General features: G+C 61.5%; 2 protein-coding genes across 5 annotated transcripts in view; both read left to right on the top strand.

The window, feature by feature from the left end:
* Positions 1-12,738, top strand: part of TBC1D10A (TBC1 domain family member 10A) — a 36,661-nt gene extending 23,923 nt beyond the window's left edge. For all 3 annotated transcript variants that reach the window (XM_070475562.1, XM_020907110.2, XM_020907111.2), the window contains 8 exons: positions 1,836-1,935; positions 5,971-6,078; positions 9,387-9,493; positions 10,090-10,204; positions 10,284-10,349; positions 10,975-11,164; positions 11,285-11,439; positions 11,908-12,738. In XM_070475562.1, coding sequence (XP_070331663.1) covers positions 1,836-1,935; positions 5,971-6,078; positions 9,387-9,493; positions 10,090-10,204; positions 10,284-10,349; positions 10,975-11,164; positions 11,285-11,439; positions 11,908-12,378 — 1,312 coding nt within the window. In that variant the 3' untranslated portion in view covers positions 12,379-12,738. The remainder of the gene's footprint in view (positions 1-1,835; positions 1,936-5,970; positions 6,079-9,386; positions 9,494-10,089; positions 10,205-10,283; positions 10,350-10,974; positions 11,165-11,284; positions 11,440-11,907) is intronic.
* Positions 12,739-15,023: 2,285 nt separating this feature from the next.
* Positions 15,024-19,567, top strand: CASTOR1 (cytosolic arginine sensor for mTORC1 subunit 1). Of its 2 annotated transcripts, none has more exons than XM_070475565.1 (9): positions 15,024-15,246; positions 15,817-15,887; positions 17,110-17,297; positions 17,416-17,548; positions 17,815-17,941; positions 18,392-18,505; positions 18,674-18,756; positions 18,861-18,955; positions 19,044-19,567. In XM_070475565.1, exons 1-9 carry the CDS (start codon positions 15,134-15,136, stop codon positions 19,110-19,112), a joined length of 993 nt encoding a protein of 330 aa, XP_070331666.1. In that variant the 5' UTR covers positions 15,024-15,133; the 3' UTR covers positions 19,113-19,567. The 2 variants fall into 2 exon arrangements, with proteins under 2 accessions (XP_070331666.1, XP_070331665.1); XM_070475564.1 differs by having other exon boundaries at positions 15,025-15,246; positions 17,818-17,941.
* Positions 19,568-20,814: the final 1,247 nt, after the last annotated feature.

The following is a 20,814-nucleotide window of genomic DNA, read 5'->3' as shown; positions in this document are numbered from 1 at the left end:
CAGATGTTATCCACATCCATAGCTGCCAGAACTTCCTGTTGACTCCCTGTGGCTACCTCCTTTAGTTTTAGATAACTAGAAGGCTCATCCCCTGACTTGTGTGACTGAGTGCTTTGTAGTGATGGGAGGTGACCTGGCCTGTGATGCTGGGCCTTTGGTTTGGGCTCCCTGGGTGTTTGGGGGCTGCCTGGAGATATGCATACATTTGTTTGTAAATTACCTGATCTATAAGGTGTAGTCTCTACTTTTCTCCTGAGAGGAGGGATAGGAAGGAGCCAGTCCTTGTGCCATGGTTCTGCTTCCAGGTGGTGAGAGGGTGGGTCGGTGGCCTGTGTGGAGGGGCCGTCATCTCTCCTCGGCCAATCAGCTCCAGGGCTGCTCTCAGGCCCCTGCAGTTCTCCAGATAAAAAACCGAAGAAGAGGACCTGCCCGTTTGTGTCTGGGAGCTCTGCTCTGCCAGGGCCCCTCCCACTGCTCGTCTAACCAGTAAAAGTTCTAGCAGTGCATTTCCTTCCTGTAGAAAGAGAATCAGAGACTCAAGGCCTGGGCCAAATCCTGGCCCCGCTGTGTCCTGTTCCTGAGAGCCTCCACCCCGCGCTGCGTTCTGGGAGGTCAGGCAGTGCTGAGTGCAGGCCCTTGGCTACGATCTGACTTGGATTTGAGTCTAGGTTTTTCCACTGATTTGCTGTTTGACTCTAAGCAATATACCCTTCCTGGATATCTTACCTCTCAATAATGCCAGTACTTTTTTCATTGGAAAAAAGGGGCGGCGGGGGGCGGGGGGGAGGCACAGGAAAGAAATTTAAAAGATCCATAATCTACTACTTTAAAAATAATTCTGAGAGTGTGTATGTGTGTGTGGAGAAAGACACATACACGGTATTTTCATTGTTTTCTTACCAGTATTGCTCTGTAGGCTGAATACAAGGAAGGACATGTAGACCACGCAGTCTTCAAATGCTAGTCATCTTCTCTTTGCCCCATGGTTATGTGAACTCAGGAACTTCCAGGGACTCCCTCCTTGGAAGGAGCTCACCCTCTAAGCCAGGGGTGTCGCTCAGCCTGCCGCAGCTGCTTCAGGGCTGCCCAGGGTGGGTCTCCAAGCTGAGATGTTTACCCACCAGCTCTCATGGGCGTTCAAAGTCTGTGGAATGTCAGTGCCGTGAGGGCAGGGACTTGCTCTAGTCACAGGACTGTTCCCCACAGTCTACCCAGACGCCCTAGCCCTAGAGCTCTGCCTGCATAGCTGTGACAGCTGCTCCGTGAGTAAGTGTGCAAATCTGAGTGGTGTCTGATGGGGCTTTGAAGTATATTCTGAATTTGGATAGGCAGAGACCACTTGGAGTGTGTTCCTGCAAAGGGACTGGCATGAGCAAAGGCTGAGCAGAGAACAGGGCCAGGGTGTAATTGGGGAAACCATGAGTAACTAGTTTTGTTAGAGTGCAGAGGTGAGCATGTTATCCCTGTACTTGTTTGACTAGTTTTTCGTCCAGCTCCGTACCGTGTATGCTGGTTCTCTGGAGAGGCTTGTTTATCGGCACTGATCCAGGGTGCGAATGCTGTGCTTTGGTGCACAGGTGCAGGCACTGGGGCCCCTGGCCCCTTGACACACGGGGAAGTGAGTGCTTGAAACTAGTGTCTGTCCAGCCTGTGCCTTCTGGGGAGGGCGTTGTGTTCCCTCGGGTCTGTGTTAGAAGGTTTGCGAGTTAGCCCCGAAGGGAACAGCGGGATGAGGGGCAGGGGGAGGGACGGGGACTGACCAGGCTGGTACCTGTGGCCTCAGCCAGGGCCTTTGCTCTCTCGGCACCTGACGGGCCCTGCCCTCTGCTCCACAGGCTGGAGGAAGTCCCCCTGGAGGTGCTGAGGCAGAGGGAGTCCAAGTGGCTGGACATGCTCAACAACTGGGACAAGTGGATGGCCAAGAAGCACAAAAAGGTGAGGGGCCTGGCCTTAGGCCTAGGGCTGGGAGTTGCAGTGGGGGAGGCATGGGGCTGAAGAGGCAGGGGCTGCATCAGCACGGAGGAGCAGTTGGGTCTCCAGCCGCCCGCTGTCCCCCCACCAGCTTGGAAATGGGGACAGAAGCTGGTCTTCCCAGATAACAGCAGACTCATGCAGACTTCTTTCCTCGAGTCACACCTCAAAGCTGCTCTCAGCTGAAGGCCCTTCAGGCAGCTTTCCTCCAGTGCTCCTGGGCAAGTCTTTACTACTGCCTACCACCTAGGGGAGGACTTGATATACTAATAGTGGCCAATGATGTTGACGCAGCGTGCTGGGCACTTAGCTGGGTCATCCTTACAGCACCCCAGTGAGGTTGGTGGTGGTGGTATTAGGTATGACTGATGGCAGAGTCAAAGTTTGAACCCAGGAGTCTAACTTTAGTGCCTGCACGCTTTGCACCACAATAAGGGGCCTTCTTTACCCTCTAGATTAATTCTATGAGTTCCCTCTTGTCCCCAGCCAAAGCAAAAAGAAGGAAAAGTGACTTCACAGTTTAATGGTCTCATAAAAATGAAAATACCAGTGGTTCTTTTCTGGTGGGCTGTATTTAGGCGCCGGCTCTGCCACACTGTAGGCGCATCCTTGTCCACCACACGTGTGTTGATCCTCTTGTTCACCTTAGCAGGGTCTGCTTACTCCCTGGCTGAGCGGAGGCCTGTCTGCCGTCCCACAGCCGGGGTCTCTCTGCACAAGTCCCCAGTGCACAGTGACCCCCCTGGCCTGCATCGTCAGCTGACATGCTGGTCTGGGCCAGGCTGGCACAGCCGCTGCAGGGCCTAGCAGAAACCCAGGGCTAAAGGTCACATTTGGGCTTGGGTTCAGCCACACAGCCCCCACTCTCCATGCCCATGGCTAGCGGAGTGACTTTGGGCGATCACCTCACTCCCCCAGCCTCAGTTTCCCTGCTCAAATGGGAATGAGCGTCCTGTTGCAAGGCTCCTCCTGTAAAGCCCTGTGCCCATGGGAGGAGAGGTGCACCCAGACCGGGGCTCTTTCTTACCATTCTGTGTGGACTTTGGGGCTTTCATTTTTTGCTTATTAGAAAAAATTTCACTTAAAAAAATACTTTTTTAAGGCAGTTGTTACCCAGCTGCTTCCTGCCTGACTCTGGGGTCTGTTTTCCTGCTTCCTCAGCCCTCAGGCCCTTACCCTGAGCTTTGGCTCCTCTCACCGCCTGCGGAGGTGACTGGTGGCTGGCAGGGAGATGGCTGTGGCATTCTTACCCCCGCCTCCTTGCAGATGGGGATTCCAGAGGGGAGCCATGGGGAGCTCCACTCCGCAGAGCAGCCAGCATCACTTCCTCTTCCTCTTTGCTTCCCTGGCACTGCGGTTAGAGACCAGGGCTACCCGCCCAGCCGGGGCCACCAGAAGAGGCTGCACTCCACCCTTCCCGGGGACCCTAGTGTACTGCTTGTCTCCTGCCACTCTGGCCCCAGAGCTCTTACTGCCTTGCCGCGCCAGCTGGGTTGGGAGGTGGTGGCACCGGAAGGACGACACCTGCACCAGAAGTGGATCAGACCCGCCACACTGATGCTGAGTCCCTGGGACATGGTCAGGCCCCGCAGAGAGACAGGGCGCTGGTTGGAATGCTGTCTTCCCCTGTTGGGCTCTGCTTAAAGTTTGCCCTGCCCTCCTTGAGCTCAGCAGCTGGGTGTGGCTTTTCTCAGTTGTCATCAGAACTCTCCTTTTCCAAGGCCTTACCTCAGATAATGGCAATTCCTGTGCTTTCTGTTTGCTGAGCACTCTCTGGCTTTACCCTTGCTCTTCCCCACCTCTGCCTCTCCCTAAGAGGTTATCATCTCCAGCACCCTGAGCTGAGGAGGATGCCAGAGGTCAGAGGGGGAAGGTTAGTCGCTCAGTCACGTCTGACTCTTTGCAACCCCATGGACTGTATCCCGCCAGGCTCCTCTCTCCATGGGATTTTCCAGGCAAGAATACTGGAGTGGTTGCCATTTCCTCCTCCAGGAGATCTTCCTGACCTAGGGATAGAACCCGAATCTCCTGTATTACAGGCAGATTCTTTACCACTGAGCCACCAAGGAAGCTGGTTGTATTCCCAGCTCTCCATCCCCACCTCCCCCACCTCGGGCCTGGGTGAGGCCGGGCCGCTCTGTGAGCTTAGTGGACTGAAGGTATTCCTGGACTCTCCTCAGTCCCGAGCAGGCTGAGGGTGGTGGGGCTGCAATGATATGTGGGGGCCGACTCAGCTGAGCTTGGCCCTGGGGAGCCTGAAGGGCCTGTGGTTCCAGGTCATGTGCACCCCTTCACCAAAGCCCACCCAGACCATGCGGCTTCCTTCAGGAGACCCCGGTCCCACAGCAGCGGGAAACTGTCCGTAGAGTCAGGCGGGTCCCTTCTGCTCCCTTCCTCGCCCCGCTTTGCAGGCAGTCCCAGAAGTGCAACTTGGCTCCTCTGACCAGCCATTCTGCTCTTCCCGCACTGCCCTCAGCCTGCCTGCCTGTCTCCTTCCTGGTTCTTGACTCCCTCTGACCCTTGGAAAGTTTTCTCTTGTTTGCGCTGGTCATCAGGAAGCCTGGGCCTCCTGTGCTCCCTTCTCAGAGAGCCTCCAAGGGGACTGTCTGAGGGGGTTTCCAGATGAGGGGACTTAGGAGTGAGCCCGGGGCCCAGGGCCTCTGAGTCACTTGTCCTCCTGGGATTGGAGGGGCAGAGAGGAAGCCATCATTTGTTAACACCGACCCCCTGCACCACTTCTGATAGAATCCTGGTTGTTACCAGTTTGATCTTACAGTTGATGAGAGGTGATGGGCTGAGGTCAGCGCTGGATTCAAACCCATCACCCAGGCACCTCCCACTTCCCACTGCCCTGAGCCCCATCTCCACCCCAGGCCAGGCTGCTTAGTACAGCGGCCCAGGGCAATGTCACTGGACAGCCCCCCACCCTCTTTCCAGAGGAATGGCGCCTCTGCCTTTGCCCTCAATCTCCTTGACCCTTGGCCTGAGGTCAAGGAGGATGATCAGGGCACCTGCCTTCGAGCCTCACTCTCCCCTCAAGCCCAGAGGAAGCTCATCTCCCCATGGGACTTGGAGAGGCCTGAGAAGTGAGCAGCCAAGGCTCGGTCCTCCAGCCTGTGCAGTGTGGCTGGGAGTTAGCATGGTCCCTGATGGAATGACCTTAATAATATCCCCACTCTGTGCCTCAGTTTCTCCATCTGTGAAACACATGATGCTTTCTCAAGCCGGGTTTTGGCAGTGGAAGACTTTTTTCTGTTGAAGAGTACAAGCGTATGCATTGAGCACTAGCTCTGGGTCGTGAGCTCCCCAGGCACTTCCTCCTTCCCCTCTCCCAGCCCGTGTTGGGGGAGGCCGGCGCCAGTTTAGCCTGGGATCAGGACTCACACCCAGACCAGCTGCCTCCACCCTGGTCTGGAAATCGTGAGAGCTCAGGGTCAAGGAGAGCAGAAGAGGGGGGATTCTTGACCAAACAAAGGGGAAGCCATTCTGACCGGCTCCCGTCTTCTTCCTGAATTCTGCTGAGATCTGTCCTCTCTAGGCTGGATGTATCCTGCCACATGGCTGCTTAAACACTCCCATGAAAGCACCCAGGACACGTCTCTGGGCACATTCTGAGTCATCTTGTGAGCTGCTTTCCCTGCGGCTGAGCCATGTTCCACATCGTGCAGATCCCTTCCTGGTGACATCCCAGGGGCTCCTCTAACTCGTCTGGTTCCATTTGGATTCAGAAAATGGAGATGGGGATTCCTAGTCCCGTGTGGATGTCAAGAATCCCTGTGTTGTCACTGGACCAGGGAACATGGGGCCGCTGCCATCACCTGGTGGCAGCCGACTCAGTGCAGCATTGGAGCAACAGGGGTGAAGTCCTCTTTTTCCCCTGTTCCGCTCTTGCCCCCGTGCTTACTGAAGGCCTGACGAGCACCAGCCTCTTGGGGGCTGGGGAGGGGGCAGCAGGCAGCCTGGCTGAATGCACAGACACGGCCTCCCTTTGACTTCCAGATCCGACTGCGGTGTCAGAAGGGCATCCCACCTTCTCTGCGGGGCCGTGCTTGGCAGTACCTGTCAGGAGGCAAGGTGAAGCTGCAGCAGAACCCTGGAAAGTTCGATGTGAGTTGCCCTTCCCTCCCCTGCCCTCCCTTCCTCGTCTCTGGACATCTTCTGGGGGCGGTGATCCTCTGTGCTCAGGGGACCTCTCCCCTCCAGAGCCAACTGTCAGGCCTGGTCAGTCTGTGACTCTGGGGGCTCCACTCATCTGAGGCGCCAGCTCTGAGCGGGCCTCAGTGGGGTGGACAGATTGGCAGCCCCCAGTTCCAGCTGTTTCTCTTGACAGCCACCCAGGTTTGCTCTCTTGGACTTGGTGAGCTACCTCTCAGCTCTTGGTTATTGGGAGGGACACTCAGAGCACTTCCCTGACCACGTGGGGCCTGAGCTCTGGGCCTTTGGGGGCTTCCCAGCAGGGTCACGGGACCCTAACACCTTTTGACTTCCCATTCTCTTTCTCCTGCCTCATCCAAGCCAGCTAGACATGGTTCACCCATGTTGCTTATGGGCCTGTCTGTTCCGGGGGTGGCAGAGCCAAACCAGTGTCCTTAGAGTTTAGAAGCCAGTCCGGGGTGAGACAGGGTACCCTCTGACAGCCATGCCTTCCCCTCCCGCTCTCCCCACCCCAGATTGCCAAGGTGAAGAACACCCCTCCGTTCATGAGGCTTCTTGGGGCCCCCCTGGCCCGGGCTGCTCCTCCAGCCTGCTCCTCTAGGGAACTCGGGGAGTCAGTTGGCTTTCCCAGGGTTGCCCCAGCTCACCTGCCAGACTTGGCCCCAGGCCTCAGGGTATCTCCCAGGCTCTTGGGACTGATGATAGGCAGTGAGAGGGCTGTCAGTCAGAAGCTCCCTGTTGACAAAATTCATGCTTCAGTGAACAGCCCTCTCCCGCCAAACCTGTTCCTGGAGTTGCTGCTGCAGACCGGGAGGCGGGGAGAGTGGCCCAGGGACGGGGGTTGGTGGAGTGTCTGGCTGAGGGCAGGCCTGAATCAGGGATCGGGCTGTCCCACAGAGCACCGACATCATGCCCACTCAGGCAGCCTCTTGGCTCCAGTCTTCCTCCCTGTGGCTACATCACTTCCATGTCAGGGGGCTGCCTTCTGGCAGAGTGGGAGGCTCGGGGGTGGGGTGGGAGAGTCACCAAGGCCCTAGGTTACCTTTGGCTGCCAGAGCACAGTGAGAACCGAGGGAGCTCGGGGGCTGGTCAGCCTCCTGGTTCCACACTTAGCAGACATGAGCGCATCTGAGGAGCCACGGAGTGCGGAGCTGTCTGTGCTGTGTGGGTCTGGGGAGTGGTGCGTCCCAAGAGGGTTGGCCACCTCTGTGGGGTCTGAAGGTTGCTTGTGGTAGGAGGTAGACTGGCCCAGAAAGCCCTTCATGATGTTTTGAAGCTTAGTGGAGGGGCCCCGGCGCAGTCCTGGGGGCCAGAACAGTGGTTTGTGAGCACAGCAGGAGGGACTCTGCGTGTCTGTGGGGTGGAGGAAGTGGACGGGGAGAGAAGCTGCCTCCGGCTGCCGGGGCACAAGAGCCCAGAGGCAGGGGTGCCGTGGGGGGCTGTGGTGCAGCGGTCCTGCCCCCAGAGGCCCTTGTGGACCCCAGCCTCCACTGTCAGCGCAGGCTCCACATCCTGGCAGCGTCTCCTCCTCTGCGCTGGCCACTTCTTCCTCCTTCCTCAGGCAGGACAGGACCTTCCAGTCTTTCTTCCCTGGTTTTCTTCTCCGGCAGGCTCCATGGGGGGCTGCGGTAGCTGCATTGCCCCCAGCGGCCCCTACCTGCCTTGGACTCTCGGCACCCTTTCTCCCTGCAGGCCCTTCAGCTGCACCTTTCTCTTTCTGAGGGGTGGTGACCCTGTGTGGCTGAGAGCCGTGAGCTGCTGAGGAACCCAGCGAGCATGTTCTAGGAGCCTTGGGTTCCCAGGTCTGCACCTCAGTGGAACCTTCAGGAGAACTTGTGGGACCCTCCTTTCCTTCCTGACAAAAGCAGACCTGCACTGTACTGAAGACCGTGTCTAGGATCAGGACAGCATCCTGACCTGCAGAGTGCCTCAGACACTAGCGGCCCCCACTGAGGGGGGTTGCACACGCACAGGTTGCGTGTGTGCGTCTTTAGCTGGGCAGCTGCTCCAGGGCCTGCTGTCCAGACCCCGGGCCCCTCCTCACCCTCCAACACTCCATCAGCTTTTTGTCTCAGTGTTCACCCTCTTGTGTCAAGTTAGCTGACACCCTAGGGTCCTCATTTCAATCCTGGGACACCCCCACTGAGGGGGCACAGAGGGAAAGGGACTTGTATGAAGTCACCTGCCGGGCAGGGGCCTGCGCCTACACCCACTGATGTGTTTGCTGAGGACCCAGCCTTCCTCCTGTGGCCCTCCTTGCACTGCCCAACACGTAGACAATGAGGGCTCTGCCTGCTTCCCCTCTCAGCCCTCCAGGCATCCTTTCCACTGAGTTGTTTCTTTCTTTTTTGAAAGCTGAGGTATGAATTTACATAAAGAAAAACTACACAGATCTTAAGCACAGTTCAGAGAGTCTGGACAAATAATACATACCCCTGTACCAACAAGCAAGTAAGATAGAGGACATTTCAAGTGATCGAGAAAGGATCTTTCTTTGTGTAGTAGCTTTGTTTACATAAATGGAACTCATGCAAAAATGTTCACGGAAGTTCAAAGAAAAGAGTAAAAATTTGCTGAAACTCCGGCACCCAGAGATGGCTCTGAGGCTGCCGGTTTGACAGACGTCATGACGTTGCTCAGTGCGGCACATGCACACACACCCACTTCCTGAATAGGTGGCACCACTTTACATGGAGGTGGGTAGCACAGGAGTTGGGTTGACAGCTCTGAGTCAGCCTGGCTTCCAGACCCAGCTGCACCATTTTTCTAGCCACAAGGCATCAGGCAAGTGGCTTGTCTTTAACCCTCAGTTCCTCACCTGTGAACACTGTAATGATAGGACCTGTCTTTGGGGGGCTGAGGCGAACAGTCGGCGAGGCCCACATGTGCCATCTGAAGTGGTGCTCAGGGTGGTGCTCCCAGGTAGGAATCATTGCTTCCAAGTTGCCTTCCATCTTCAGGGGGTAACAAGGTGTTTGAATCCTGAATGAAGTGCCTGGAGATTATCTCAAGCCACAGCTCTGTCAGGCACTCTTACCCACATGGGTCTTCCTCCTGAAGCCTAGGTCGCCCCTCAGGGTTTCCAGGACCCCGCTCATCTCTGCCCCGCCCAAGCTTCCTGACTTGTCCTCGGGGAGGCCCAGTCAGGATGGGATTGGGTGGACATTGTCCCTGTTGATGGGCCTCCTCCACAGCCTGGGACAGTGATATCCTCCCAGCCATCCCTAACTCCTAAGAGACGCTCTTGACCTTGCTTCCAGGAGCTGGACATGTCCCCTGGGGACCCCAAGTGGCTGGATGTGATTGAGCGTGACCTGCACCGACAGTTCCCTTTCCACGAGATGTTTGTGTCCCGGGGGGGCCACGGGTGAGCAGGCTGGGCCTTGTGGGCTGTCCCTTTCCCTGAGAGAGAGGAGGTAAAATCAATTTGGGGGCACGTAGGGGGTCCCGGAAGCTGGAGGGTCCTGACTACTCTGTTAGTTCCCTCTTTGGTTTGAGTCTGATGGGTCCTCTTTGTTCTGAGGCAGCTTCATCCTGTACTTCCCAGAGTGCTAGGCTTGCCTGGCCTGGCCTTCCTCTGGAAACAGGAAGATGCACAGATTGAGTGGGGAGAAAGAAGGCTGGAGAGAGCTGGGTGGGTACAAGATACGCAGGAGAGGAGAGACGTGGCAGCCAGGCCGGGACCGAGACAGTCCTGGGACGGGGCTGGCCTGGCCGAGGGGCCACAGCTGCCAAGCCGGGGGCCACACTCCCTGCCCCGGCCCTGCCCCCCACTTTCCTTTTGAGCCTCTGCCCTCACCTGTCAAAGGAGGGTGCAGGGGCTGCAGTGGGAGACTGACCCCTCGTGACCACACTCTGCAGGGAAATGCAGCCTCTGAGTCAGGTCTGGCTCAGTGGGGCGCAGGTGAGGGCTGTGGGTGGCAAGTCCCACCCATCAGCCCTTCCCCGCTCGCCTCTCCGCAGCCAGCAGGACCTTTTCCGGGTGCTGAAGGCCTACACGCTGCACCGACCCGAGGAGGGCTACTGCCAGGCCCAGGCGCCCATCGCTGCCGTGCTGCTCATGCACATGCCTGCCGAGGTACCCCCAGGCCACGGGCGGGTGGGCGGGCGGGCAAGGGACACCCAGCAGCCAGGCATGACGGCTCTCTTGCCCACAGCAAGCCTTCTGGTGCCTGGTGCAGATCTGTGAGAAGTACCTGCCTGGCTACTACAGTGAGAAGCTGGTGAGTGCTTGCAGCGTGGCCCTGGCCTGAGACCCGCCCCCAGACCTGACACCTTTGTGGCCTCTCCAGGCCTTAACTCAGCCATCCCATTGCCTGTGGAAGTCCTGCTCGGCCTCCTGTTGCCTGAGGCTGGAGTCCCCAGGCTGCCAGGGTCAGGGCTCCTGGGCTCCGGCCTCCCACTTCCACCCTCTCTCCACCTCTGCCTCCCTGTTCCTCCAGGGCACCACAGTCCTCCTGCCTTGGCCGTCACATAGGCTTAATCCTCCACCCCTTCTTTCTTCTGATAACCTTTCTTTCCCCTCAGCTTTCAGCCCATTGGAGCATTCCCTGACCTGATAGGGGGGCCTCCAGCACACGCCCCCCAGGGTCTTGTTCCTTGCCCTGCCCTGGGCACCTTAGCCCCCTCCCTCCCTCCACGCCCTCGGCTCCTGATGCTCCTGTGGTTTGTGTCTGTCTGTCTCTCTGCACAGCACGCTCGGTGGGGGGAGCAGCTGTGTCTGGTCTGCCTGTCATCACCCCCAGCACCCAGCGGGAGCTTGGCACCCTGCGGCCTGAGCCACCTGAGGAGCCAGGGGTGGCTGCCGCGGGCCCTCGGTCACGGCCCAGTGGTTCCCTGTCCCCCCAGGAGGCCATCCAGCTGGACGGGGAGATCCTCTTCTCGCTGCTGCAGAAGGTGTCTCCTGTGGCCCACAAGCACCTCAGCCAGCAGAAGATCGACCCGCTGCTCTACATGACTGAGTGGTTCATGTGCGCCTTCTCGCGCACCTTGCCCTGGAGCTCCGTGCTGCGCGTCTGGGACATGTTCTTCTGCGAAGGTACCGGGCTTGCCCGGGGCAGCAGTCCTGCCCCCAGTCCAGCTCACGGGGGCCTCTGTTTGCAGAGAGACTCCCCAGAGCAGCCCCCACTGCCGGCACTCACCGCCCGCTCCCCCACAGGAGTCAAGATCATCTTCCGGGTGGGCCTGGTGCTGCTGAAGCACGCGCTGGGCTCCCCGGAGAAGGTCAAAAGCTGCCAAGGCCAGTACGAGACCATCGAGCGACTGAGGAGCCTCAGCCCCAAGGTCATGCAGGAGGCCTTCCTGGTGCAGGAGGTATGGCCACCCGTGCCCCTCACCCTGGAGATGAGGGGACTGACGGTCACCCTTGCCCCTCACCCCCAGAGGGAGGGCGAGCCTGAGGGCCCTGGTGGGGGCCCGCGGCCTTATGCTCAGCAGCCCAGGACAGTGTGGACAGACCTCGTCCTTCTGTCTGAACGAGGAGAGGGGGCACAGAGAGGCCCAGATCCACCTAGAGGGAATGAGAGTAGGTGCGGCCCACCCCCCGTCACAGCCTTGGTTTATTTTCCTGTTTTTCTCTTTTGTGGATCTTTGTCTCGGGGGCTGTCGTGAGGTGATACACAGGTAGGTGGGAGGACTCATGGCTTTCTCCTCTGAGGCCGGGGCCTCAAGGGCCTCCTCACCTGGCACTCACTCTGGGGCTCATGACCACCATCCTGTGGTCAGCCCGCTTGGCCCGGGCCGGGCTCTTCCTGACGCCCCCCGCCTGTCGCCGCCCCACAGGTGGTGGAGCTGCCAGTGACAGAGCGCCAGATCGAGCGCGAGCATCTCATTCAGCTGCGGCGCTGGCGGGAGACGCGGGGGGAGCTGCAGTGCCCGTCCCCGCCCAGGCTGCACGGCGCCAAGGCCATCCTGGAGGCAGAGCCGGGCCCGCGACCCAGCCTGCAGCCCTCACCGTCCATCCGCCTGCCCCCGGACGCCCCCCTCTCTGGCTCCAAAGGCAAGCCCAAGACATCCAAGCAGGTGCAGAAGGAGCCGCGGAAGCCAGGGAAGGAGAGTGGGCAGCAGGACCGGCCCCCTGCCCCAAGTCAAGCCAAGGCGGCGGCCGCCGCGGGAGATGCATCTCCTCCACAGGATGTGCCCCCAAAGGACCCGGCCCCCCAGGACCCCCGGGGCCCGGCTCCCCAGGACTCAGCCCACCACCGCTCCCAGGAGAGCCTGACATCCCAGGAGAGTGAGGACACCTACTTGTAACCCTGGCAGCTCAGGCCCCTGGGCTGGGGTCTCCACACACCACACGGTTCACCGACTGACTGACACTCCAGGGCCCGCCCGCCCTCCGAGGGCCCGCTGCCTGGCCCCGGGTGGCAGGGAGTCTGGCTGGCCCAGCACAGATTCTGCCTGAGTCTCCTTATTTATTTTCTCCAGAGTGGAGCTTGGCCGGCCCAGCTGGGGCAGGCAGATGTGTGGGCCAACGGGTGGGGCCTCACTCAGCCCCTCCTGGGGGGATGCTCCCCAGGGCTAGGGCATGGATGTGAGGTGGGGCGGGGGGGAGGTTCTTTGTGTAAAATAGAAACATGGTTTTGTACAGAAATAAACAGGCTTGTGTAGAGAGATGGTGTGCAGCTTGGGACTGGGAAGGGGGTGCCACCCCTAGGGCTCAGCATCTCTCCTCCACACCCTACAGAGGCCCCCATCCCAGCCCCAGTTTCCCCTACTTCATCCCCCTTGCCCCACGGCCACCGCCTGCCATGGGTGAGGGTCACCAGGGCCCAGGCAGAGCAGGGCCTGCTCCCCAAGCCTTGACCCTGCCCGTCACAGAGGGGAGGGGCTCCGCAAGTCCTTCCGCAGTCCTCCTCCAGCGGCTGGCCTGGGTGCCACTTCGGACCCCAGTAAGGTACTCGTTCTGGGCTGGGTGCTGGTGCCAAGGGTGGGTGATTGTGAAGAACTGCCCTCCCATGCTCAGCCCAGGCCTCCATCCAAGTTAGAGGAGTGCAGGGTGGAGTGTGAATCTGTGACATGAGGCGCCCACTGGCCACTTACCGAGCTGATCACGTGCCAGGCTGGGCTGGCTGGCTGATGACTGGGTGGGCTTCATCCCTATCCCCGCTTTACAGAGGAGGAAGCAGAGGAGCTGAGCAGGAGAGGTGCAGCCGATCCACACTGGGGCCCAGAGCCCCTCGCTACCTCTCCCAACTAGGGTGACCTGACTCCGCATTGAGGACCCAGGCAGGCAGTGTGGTGACCAGCAAGGGTGAGAACAGGGTGTCCCGGGAGAGGCCCCCCTTCTGCTGAGGAAGCAGCTTTTCCAGTCAAACAATAGTGGCTGTTCCTGGCAGGCCACCAGGCTGGGCCGGGCCGGGGTGGGGGCGCGGGGGGAGAGGGAGGGAGGAGCAGAGCCTCCCTGGGAGCGTTTAGGCATCGCAGGGCTGCAGCCTTGGCCTGGGACGTCCTGTTCTGGTAGAACCCAGAACCGGGGATACTGAGGCTGAGGAGGTCAAGGGTCACATGAACCTTTCATGGAAAACCACCTACTTCTCACCTCCCGCTGCTCCCCCCGTGGCTCCCTATGCCACCTGCCCCTGAGACGAGGGCTCGGCCTTAGAGGACACTGCCCTCCCCCAGCCCTCCAAGGGCCTGGCCAGGATGCGGTGGCTGCAGTGTTCTGTGGGGACCCACAGAGCCGGAGGGTCTAGGAAGGGCAGGTGCCGCCCCCTTCCATCCGCCTACCGTCAAGACTGCCGAGTGGGCGGGAGGCCTGCTCAGACCTGCTAGGTCCATCAGACCTGAGTCCTGCTCTAACCTGTTTGATTCAGAGCCTCGGCGGTGGGGCCTGAGGACCAGGCAAGGGCCCCTGGAGCACGTTCTGTCCTGCTGCGGAGCCAGCCTCCCTGTGCCCATGCCTGTGCGTGCCGGGGTCTTTGCAGGCCTGAGGACGCCTGAGAGGAGCCCAGCCCTGCTGTGGAAACAAGCCTGCGTTGGCACTCACCAGCCTCAGATCTGGGGCGTCTGCCAGCGCTGGGGGCCTCCTCAGGCATGAAGCATGAAGTTTAGGTGTGCTCAGGCCACGTCGGTCCTGCTCATGACTGCAGCCTTATGTCTCGGCAGAGAACTGAGGACCCAGTGAGCCCCAGGTGCATGGCCCTGTTCCCCCAAAGGCTGAGCTTTGGGCATTTCTGGCCCAAACAACTGTTCAGCCTGGTGGCCTTCAGCTCCCTCCCCACCACATGCTGCTCAGAGAATGGCTGGGGCCCTCCCTTCTGCTCTGGAAGCTGTGTGAGAAACATGGGGCCACTGAGTGCAGGTCAAGCTTCACCTTGTCAGTCCACTTACAGGGCTCACGAAGCAGGGAGGGTGTGTCAATACTAGTCCCGGGCAGCCCTCGCTGGGGGACTTTTGTCCCCACCACCCCTGCCAGCTCTGGTGGCCCTGCCCCCACGCTGAGCCACGAGAGGAAGGAGGGGCGAGGCACCAGGACGCTCTCAGGGCAGAGAACCACTCGGCTGCCTGGGCTGCGGCAGCGGACCCCGCCCCTCGCACGCTCCAGGAGTTTAGGGGCTGCGTTCTGTCCCAGGCGCGCCTCCAAGGCTCAGCGAAATTAATTCTAAGGCCAGTCTCCGCCGGCTCGGGACCTCAGCGCAGCGAGCGTCCTACGGAAAGCGCGGAGCCCTGAAAGGCGGGGAGGCGCGGCCGGGGCCCCCCCAGAAGGACTCGACGGGGGTGGGGTCAGCGGGCGATTCCCGAGCCCAAACCGGTGGGGCGGAGCCAGCAGGGGCGGGTAGGGCAGGCCGGACCGAGCAGAGTGAGGCTCCGGCGCTAGAAGGAGGCGTGGCCACCCCGGATTGGCCGCTCGGCCCGCACGGCGTGGCCTTCGGGGAGTTGGCGTAGCTGGCGGCGTGCACTCGGCCGCGCAGCGGCCCCTTTAAGCCCCCCGGCACCGCCCCCAGCGACCCGCCCCCAGCACGGCCTGGGTCCTGCGGGCAGCGGGGTCGGGTCCGCGCGGGCCGCGATGGAGCTGCACATCCTAGAGCACCGGGTGCGGGTGCTGAGCCTCGCCCGCCCCGGTCTCTGGCTCTACACCCACCCGCTCATCAAGCTGCTCTTCCTGCCCCGCCGAAGCCGGTGCGCTCCCGGGTCCGCGGCACAGATGGGGGTGGGCTGCACTGCCGCTCTGGGACGGGGTCGGGAAATTAGGGCCGTCGTGGGGCCAGCGGTAGCCGGCGGGGAGAGCCCTCCCTGCCTTCCTCCCTCCCCCGCCCCCGGCCGCCATCCGGCCTGGGCCTAACCTCCCCGGGACCGCCGCCTATCCGGCCCCGTGAGGCCCCCTCCCAGGACCGGTTAAGGCGCAAACAGCCCGGGATGGTCAATGCTTAACCCTAGTGGTGTCCGGTGGGGGCATTCTTTCCTGGCGGCTCCGTGGAACTTTTTCCAGTTGCCTGCCGTCGGGCCAGAGGGGCTGGTCTAGAGGGCTCAAGGTTCGACGGCCCGAGTTTGTAGCCGCGGGTGAGCCTCTCCTCGAGTCCGGGCATGGAGGTCGGGGGGGCGGAAAGCAGTTCGCAGTTCTGGAAATGGGGCACACACCCCACCGTCCTGGGGAGAAAACAGGCTTGAGGGGGCAGGGAGGCGCCCGGCCGGGGTCTACCCGCCCCCTCCGCCCCACCCAGGCTGAAGATGCCCCCCGCCCCCAACCAGGTGCAAGTTCTTCAGCCTGACGGAGACCCCCGAGGATTACACGCTCATGGTGGACGAGGAGGGCTTCAAAGGTGGGGGCTGGGCTGGGGAGAGGGCGTAAGGGAGGAGACCGCGCTCGTCTCTTTGCGGGATTCTCACCGAATGCTAGGATCCATGGTCGCAAGAGCTGGGGGCCTGGAAGGCGGATGGATCTGGGTTCGAATCCATTCCCACTTTTCACTGGCTGTGTGCCCTTAAGCAAGTCACTTCCCCTCTCTGAGCTGTTTGTTTCCTCTTATGTAAAATGGAATAGTTACGGCTCTGATCTAACAGAGTCCCTCGAGGGCGTTATAAACGGGGCTGTGTGTGAAGGGCGGTTAGCAGCCCCTGGCCGGCCATCAGGGCCTCAATTACAGTTCTGGGGCAAGAATCGGTTTACTGTGACTGTTTCACCACCCAACCCCACCCCTGCCGTTATCCCCCCCCCCCGACTGACTTCTCTCATCTCTGGTGTGTGTCACCCCCTCCCCAACTGGTCTGGCGGCTCCAGGAGTCTGAGAGGGTTGGGGAAGGAATGCAGGAGGAGCAGGCAGCCAGCCAGGGCAGGGTCCTGGCGGGCCTCCTAGCTGTGCTTGGGCAATTAGCAGCCACCCTGGCCGTGGCCCCTGCTCCGGACTGGACTCCAGCCTGGTCCGTCCCTGATCCCTGGAGTGGACATCTACCTCCCTACTCCTGCCAGCCTGGCCCCGGCTGACAGGCTTGGAGTCTCAGGCCAGACCACTGGGGCTTCACTGGCAGGCACAGCGCTGCTTCAGGCCTTAGTTTCCCTGTTTGTTGCAGCAGGAAAGTTTGGATCTGCTCAGGAAAGGGCATCCCCTAGCCAACTTGGTCTGCTGGCTCCCCCTGGTGGTGCCACACGGTATGAGGCCTCTGTTTGCCCACGGAACACTCGTCTTGCGGTCCATACCGTCACCCCATTTTACAGAAGAGGAAACTGAGGCTCAGAGAAGTCAAATCATTTGCCCCAGGTCAACAGAAAGTAGATGGTGAGGCTGGGATTGGAACCCAGCTCTGTCTGAATTCGGAGCTCCGATCCTAACTGGGAAGTTTCAATCCCTGACAGGCCAACACCTGAAGCACCTCTCAGTCCTTGCAGACATGCAGGTCTCAGGAGCAGAACTTGGGGGAGGAAGACAGCTCCAGTCTCCAGACCTGACCTGACCTTGGTAGAGCTCCCCGTAAGGCTCAGACAGGGAAACAGGGCAGGGGCCAGCCCTGTAGGCCCTGACCAGGCCTGTGCCCCCTGCCCCACAGAGCTGCCCCCATCCGAGTTCCTGCAAGTGGCCGAGGCCACCTGGCTGGTGCTGAATGTGCCGTCCCCCAGTGGCGCGGCCGTGCAGGCTGCCGGGGTCACCAAGATCGCCCGGTCGGTAATCGCGCCGCTGGCCGAGCACCACGTGTCGGTGCTGATGCTGTCCACCTACCAGACAGACTTCATCCTGGTGAGTTTCCCACCGGTGCTGGCTGGGGGGTGGGGGAGGGGCGGGGGAGGAGGCGTGCGGGGCAGGGTGGGCCCCATGGGTGCTTGGGGACCCATGCATTGTGCCTCTCCTGGCCCAGGTGCGGGAGCAGGACCTGTCCGTGGTGATCCACACGCTGGCCCGGGAGTTCGACATTTACCGAGAGGTGGGCGGGGAGCCTGTACCGGTTGCCAGGGACGATTCCAGCAACGGCTTTCCCCGTGCTCAGCATGGTGAGACCCGCCCTCTGACACCCGGGCCTCGGCGGGGGCTCCTTTTCCCACCGGGGGCCCTTCCCTTGTGCAGGTGGGGCTGTGGGTTTGGGGAGACCAGCTGACACGCACTCCCCTCCTCACAAGAGGGGGCCGGGAGAACCCAGGCAGCTTCCTGCAGGTGCGGCGTGACCTCCTCCCAGCCCAGGCTGTCTCTCTCTGGCTGGCCACCAGGGGGCGCGCCCGCCCACAGTCGCCCCTTGACCTCCGCCACAAACCCTCCCCAGCAGGGCCCAGCCCCACGGTGCACCCCATCCAGAGCCCACAGAACCGATTCTGCGTCCTCACGCTGGACCCCGAGACTCTGCCAGCCATCGCCACCACCCTCATCGACGTCCTCTTCTATACACATAGGTGGGCCCCCGTTGGCATTGGTCCTCACAACCTTGTTCCCAAGCTCCTTCCCAGCACCTTCCGCCCACCCCTGGGTTCTGCAGTTCTGTGCCCTGTTAGGTGGCTGGGGTTCCCGGCCGCCTGCGACACCCCTGTGCCCAGCACTGAGGTCCAGGCAAGGTCCCGAAGCCACAGCTGGAGCCCCCTCCCCACCCTGGCGTGGGCAGGGCCCCCTGAGCTGTGCCCTGGTCAGGCCCTCTGGGCCTGGGGTAAAATCCTCTTTGTCACACTCAGGGTTCGCCATCCTCTCCCATCCCCAGCCATACCAGCAGGTCAGGGCCCTCAGACAAGGGATGAGGGCAGGGGGCCAGGAGGGTCTGCCCAGGGCCGCCTGTGCCAGCCCCTTCGCTGGCATGGAGCCCGGCTGGGAGGTGGAGCTGGCCGAGCACCTGAGGCCCCCCTCCTCCGCAGCCCCCCTAGGGAGGCAGCCTCTGGTGGCCCCGGATCCAGTTCCATCACCTTCTTTGCCTTCTCCCTCATCGAAGGCTACATCTCCATCGTCATGGATGCTGAGACGCAGAAAAAGTAAGTGACCCCTGACCCCAGGTGGCACACAGGCCCCCGGCCAGCCCCTGGGAGGGGGCAGCTAGAGCATCCAACGCTGAGTTCAGCCGGCTGACCTCCTCCCGGGGCTCACAGCGGAGGCAAGGGGGGACCCGGGTGCCCCCGCCCACCGCCCTCCTGCCGCCCCAGGTTCCCCAGTGACCTGCTGCTGACCAGCTCCTCGGGTGAGCTGTGGAGGATGGTGCGCATTGGCGGACAGCCCCTGGGCTTCGGTGAGGGGCCGCACCTTGTGTCGGGGGCTGTGGAAGGGCTGGGGCCTGGGGGTGCTGTGAGGGGGGGACCGGGGGGACCCACACAGCCCTTCCTTGACCCTCAGATGAGTGTGGGATCGTGGCCCAGATCGCCAGCCCCCTAGCTGCGGCCGACATCTCCGCCTACTACATCAGCACCTTCAACTTTGACCATGCCTTGGTGAGCCGGCTGGCTGGGGAGGGGACCCTGGGGGAAAGGGGCGGGGGCGGGGCGGCCCTGATGCCTCCCTGTGCCCGCCGGCCCGCAGGTGCCCGAGGACGGCATCAGCAGCGTCATCGAGGTCCTCCAGCGCCGGCAGGATGGCCTGGGCTCCTGAGGCTCCAGGGCTGGGGGGCAACAGCAGCCTCCAGGGTCTCCCCTTGCCCTCTGGCTTCCAAAGACTTCTCAAAGCTGTGTGCTCCAGCTCTGGGACGTTCCCGCCGGGAGGCCCCCTCCTTCCGCTCTGTGTATGTAAGCTGCGAGCAGACGCCGGCTCTCAACGTGGCTGCCGCGTGTCTGCCCAACACAGGGGATGTGGTGCTCGGGGATTCCTCCAGGAAGCCCTCAACCCATCACTGCCTGTGGGGCCTCGGGGTTTGCACATTCCCTGCCTGAGGCCTGAGCCTCCACCCTCTCAGTGCCGCCCCGGCTGGGTTGCCTGACCCAGCAAAGGAGTTCTGACCGTGCCTTCCCTTCCTGGGGCCTCCAAGAAAAGTATTTTTACACCTTTCTCTCTCTCTCTCTCTCTTTCCTTTTTAAGTCAACTTGTTAATAAAGAGCTTCTAGCGAGCAGACCGGGCTGTGGTCCTTGGGGTTGTTCGAGCCTCAGCCACGGGGCTGCCCCCAGCGGTCCTGGACTCTGCCCCCCTCTCCCACCCCATCCCGTGAAGCCGGCTCTGGGCCGGGCTTGCCCGAACCTCCCCCAGTGCTCACCTTGAGAGCCGTCGCCCCCGTTCTCAAGACAAAGTGACTGGAGCGCCGGCAGGGGGGGCGACCTAAGCCAGGACTGCGTGGTTCCCGGCTGGGGCTGCCTGGCTCTGAGGCTCAAGCTCTCGGTTCATTCCTTTCTGGGTCTGAACAGCCCAGAAGGTTCAGAGCAGAGGCTCACAGACCCTGCTGTCTGGGGTGGGGGGCTCCCACAACTCCCCCTGACCCCCCTGCCACCTTGGTTGTGGCTGGCCTGCCGGAGGCTTTCTTTTGGACCACGCCTGAGTTCTGGCCATCCCTTTGTGGGAGTGATCACTCAGTTCTTGCCCCCAGGGCTTTCCCGGAGCAGTGCTGGGCGGGGCCGGCCAGAGTGGGCCACTGAGAGTCCGTGCTGGGCTTGGGCTTGGCCCAGCCAAGCGGACAAAACAGGGGGCCAGAGGCCCCCTGGAGCCTCCGCAGCCAGAGGCTCCACAAACCCGGGCCCAGGTTTCCTGTCGCCGTGGGGCCATCTCCCCGTTCCGCGGGCTGGGATTCCGCTGTGACCCGGTGGGGCCCTGCAGATGCGCGGGGGAGGTTATCGGGTGCCCTCAGCCCAGACCCGCCCGCGCACGGGAAGGGAAGAAGGGTGTGACTTCGGGGTACTCTGAGGTCGTGGTGGCTCCCCAGAAAAGCCAGAGCGGGGCCAGGCCTCTGGCAGCGCGCCCGCCCTGCCCCTGGGAACCTGGGGGCTGCAGATCAGAGGAACAGGGAGAACGGCCCAGCCTGGTGAGTAGTGGTCGGGGGCCCAGGCCAGCCCCTTCCCCCCTCCCCCTGGCCTCAGTTTCCCCAGTGCCTGGAGACCCGGGAGGCAGCCCCCTCAGGGTCCGATACACGCTGGGCCCTGGGGAGGGGGCATTTGTCTGTGGATTGTCTTTGGGGTGAGGGGAGTCTTTCTTCTCTCTCTGGAGGGCCCACTCTGGGCCTTGGCTGGAGGGATGTCCCGGGCTGAGATGGGGGCTTTAGAACCAGAATTCCCGGGGCTACCTAACCTGCAGCTAGAGGGCTCCTGGCCGCCTGTCCAGCTCTCGGGGGGGGGGGGGGTCTGTCTATCTCTCTGTTTGTGAGTCACTGCC

The sequence above is a fragment of the Odocoileus virginianus genome, chromosome 12 (genome assembly GCF_023699985.2).
Source record: "Odocoileus virginianus isolate 20LAN1187 ecotype Illinois chromosome 12, Ovbor_1.2, whole genome shotgun sequence".
NCBI classification, from domain to species: domain Eukaryota; kingdom Metazoa; phylum Chordata; class Mammalia; order Artiodactyla; family Cervidae; genus Odocoileus; species Odocoileus virginianus.
Note: the sequence above shows the minus strand (reverse complement) of the source record. Positions and strands in the feature narration are given on the sequence as shown.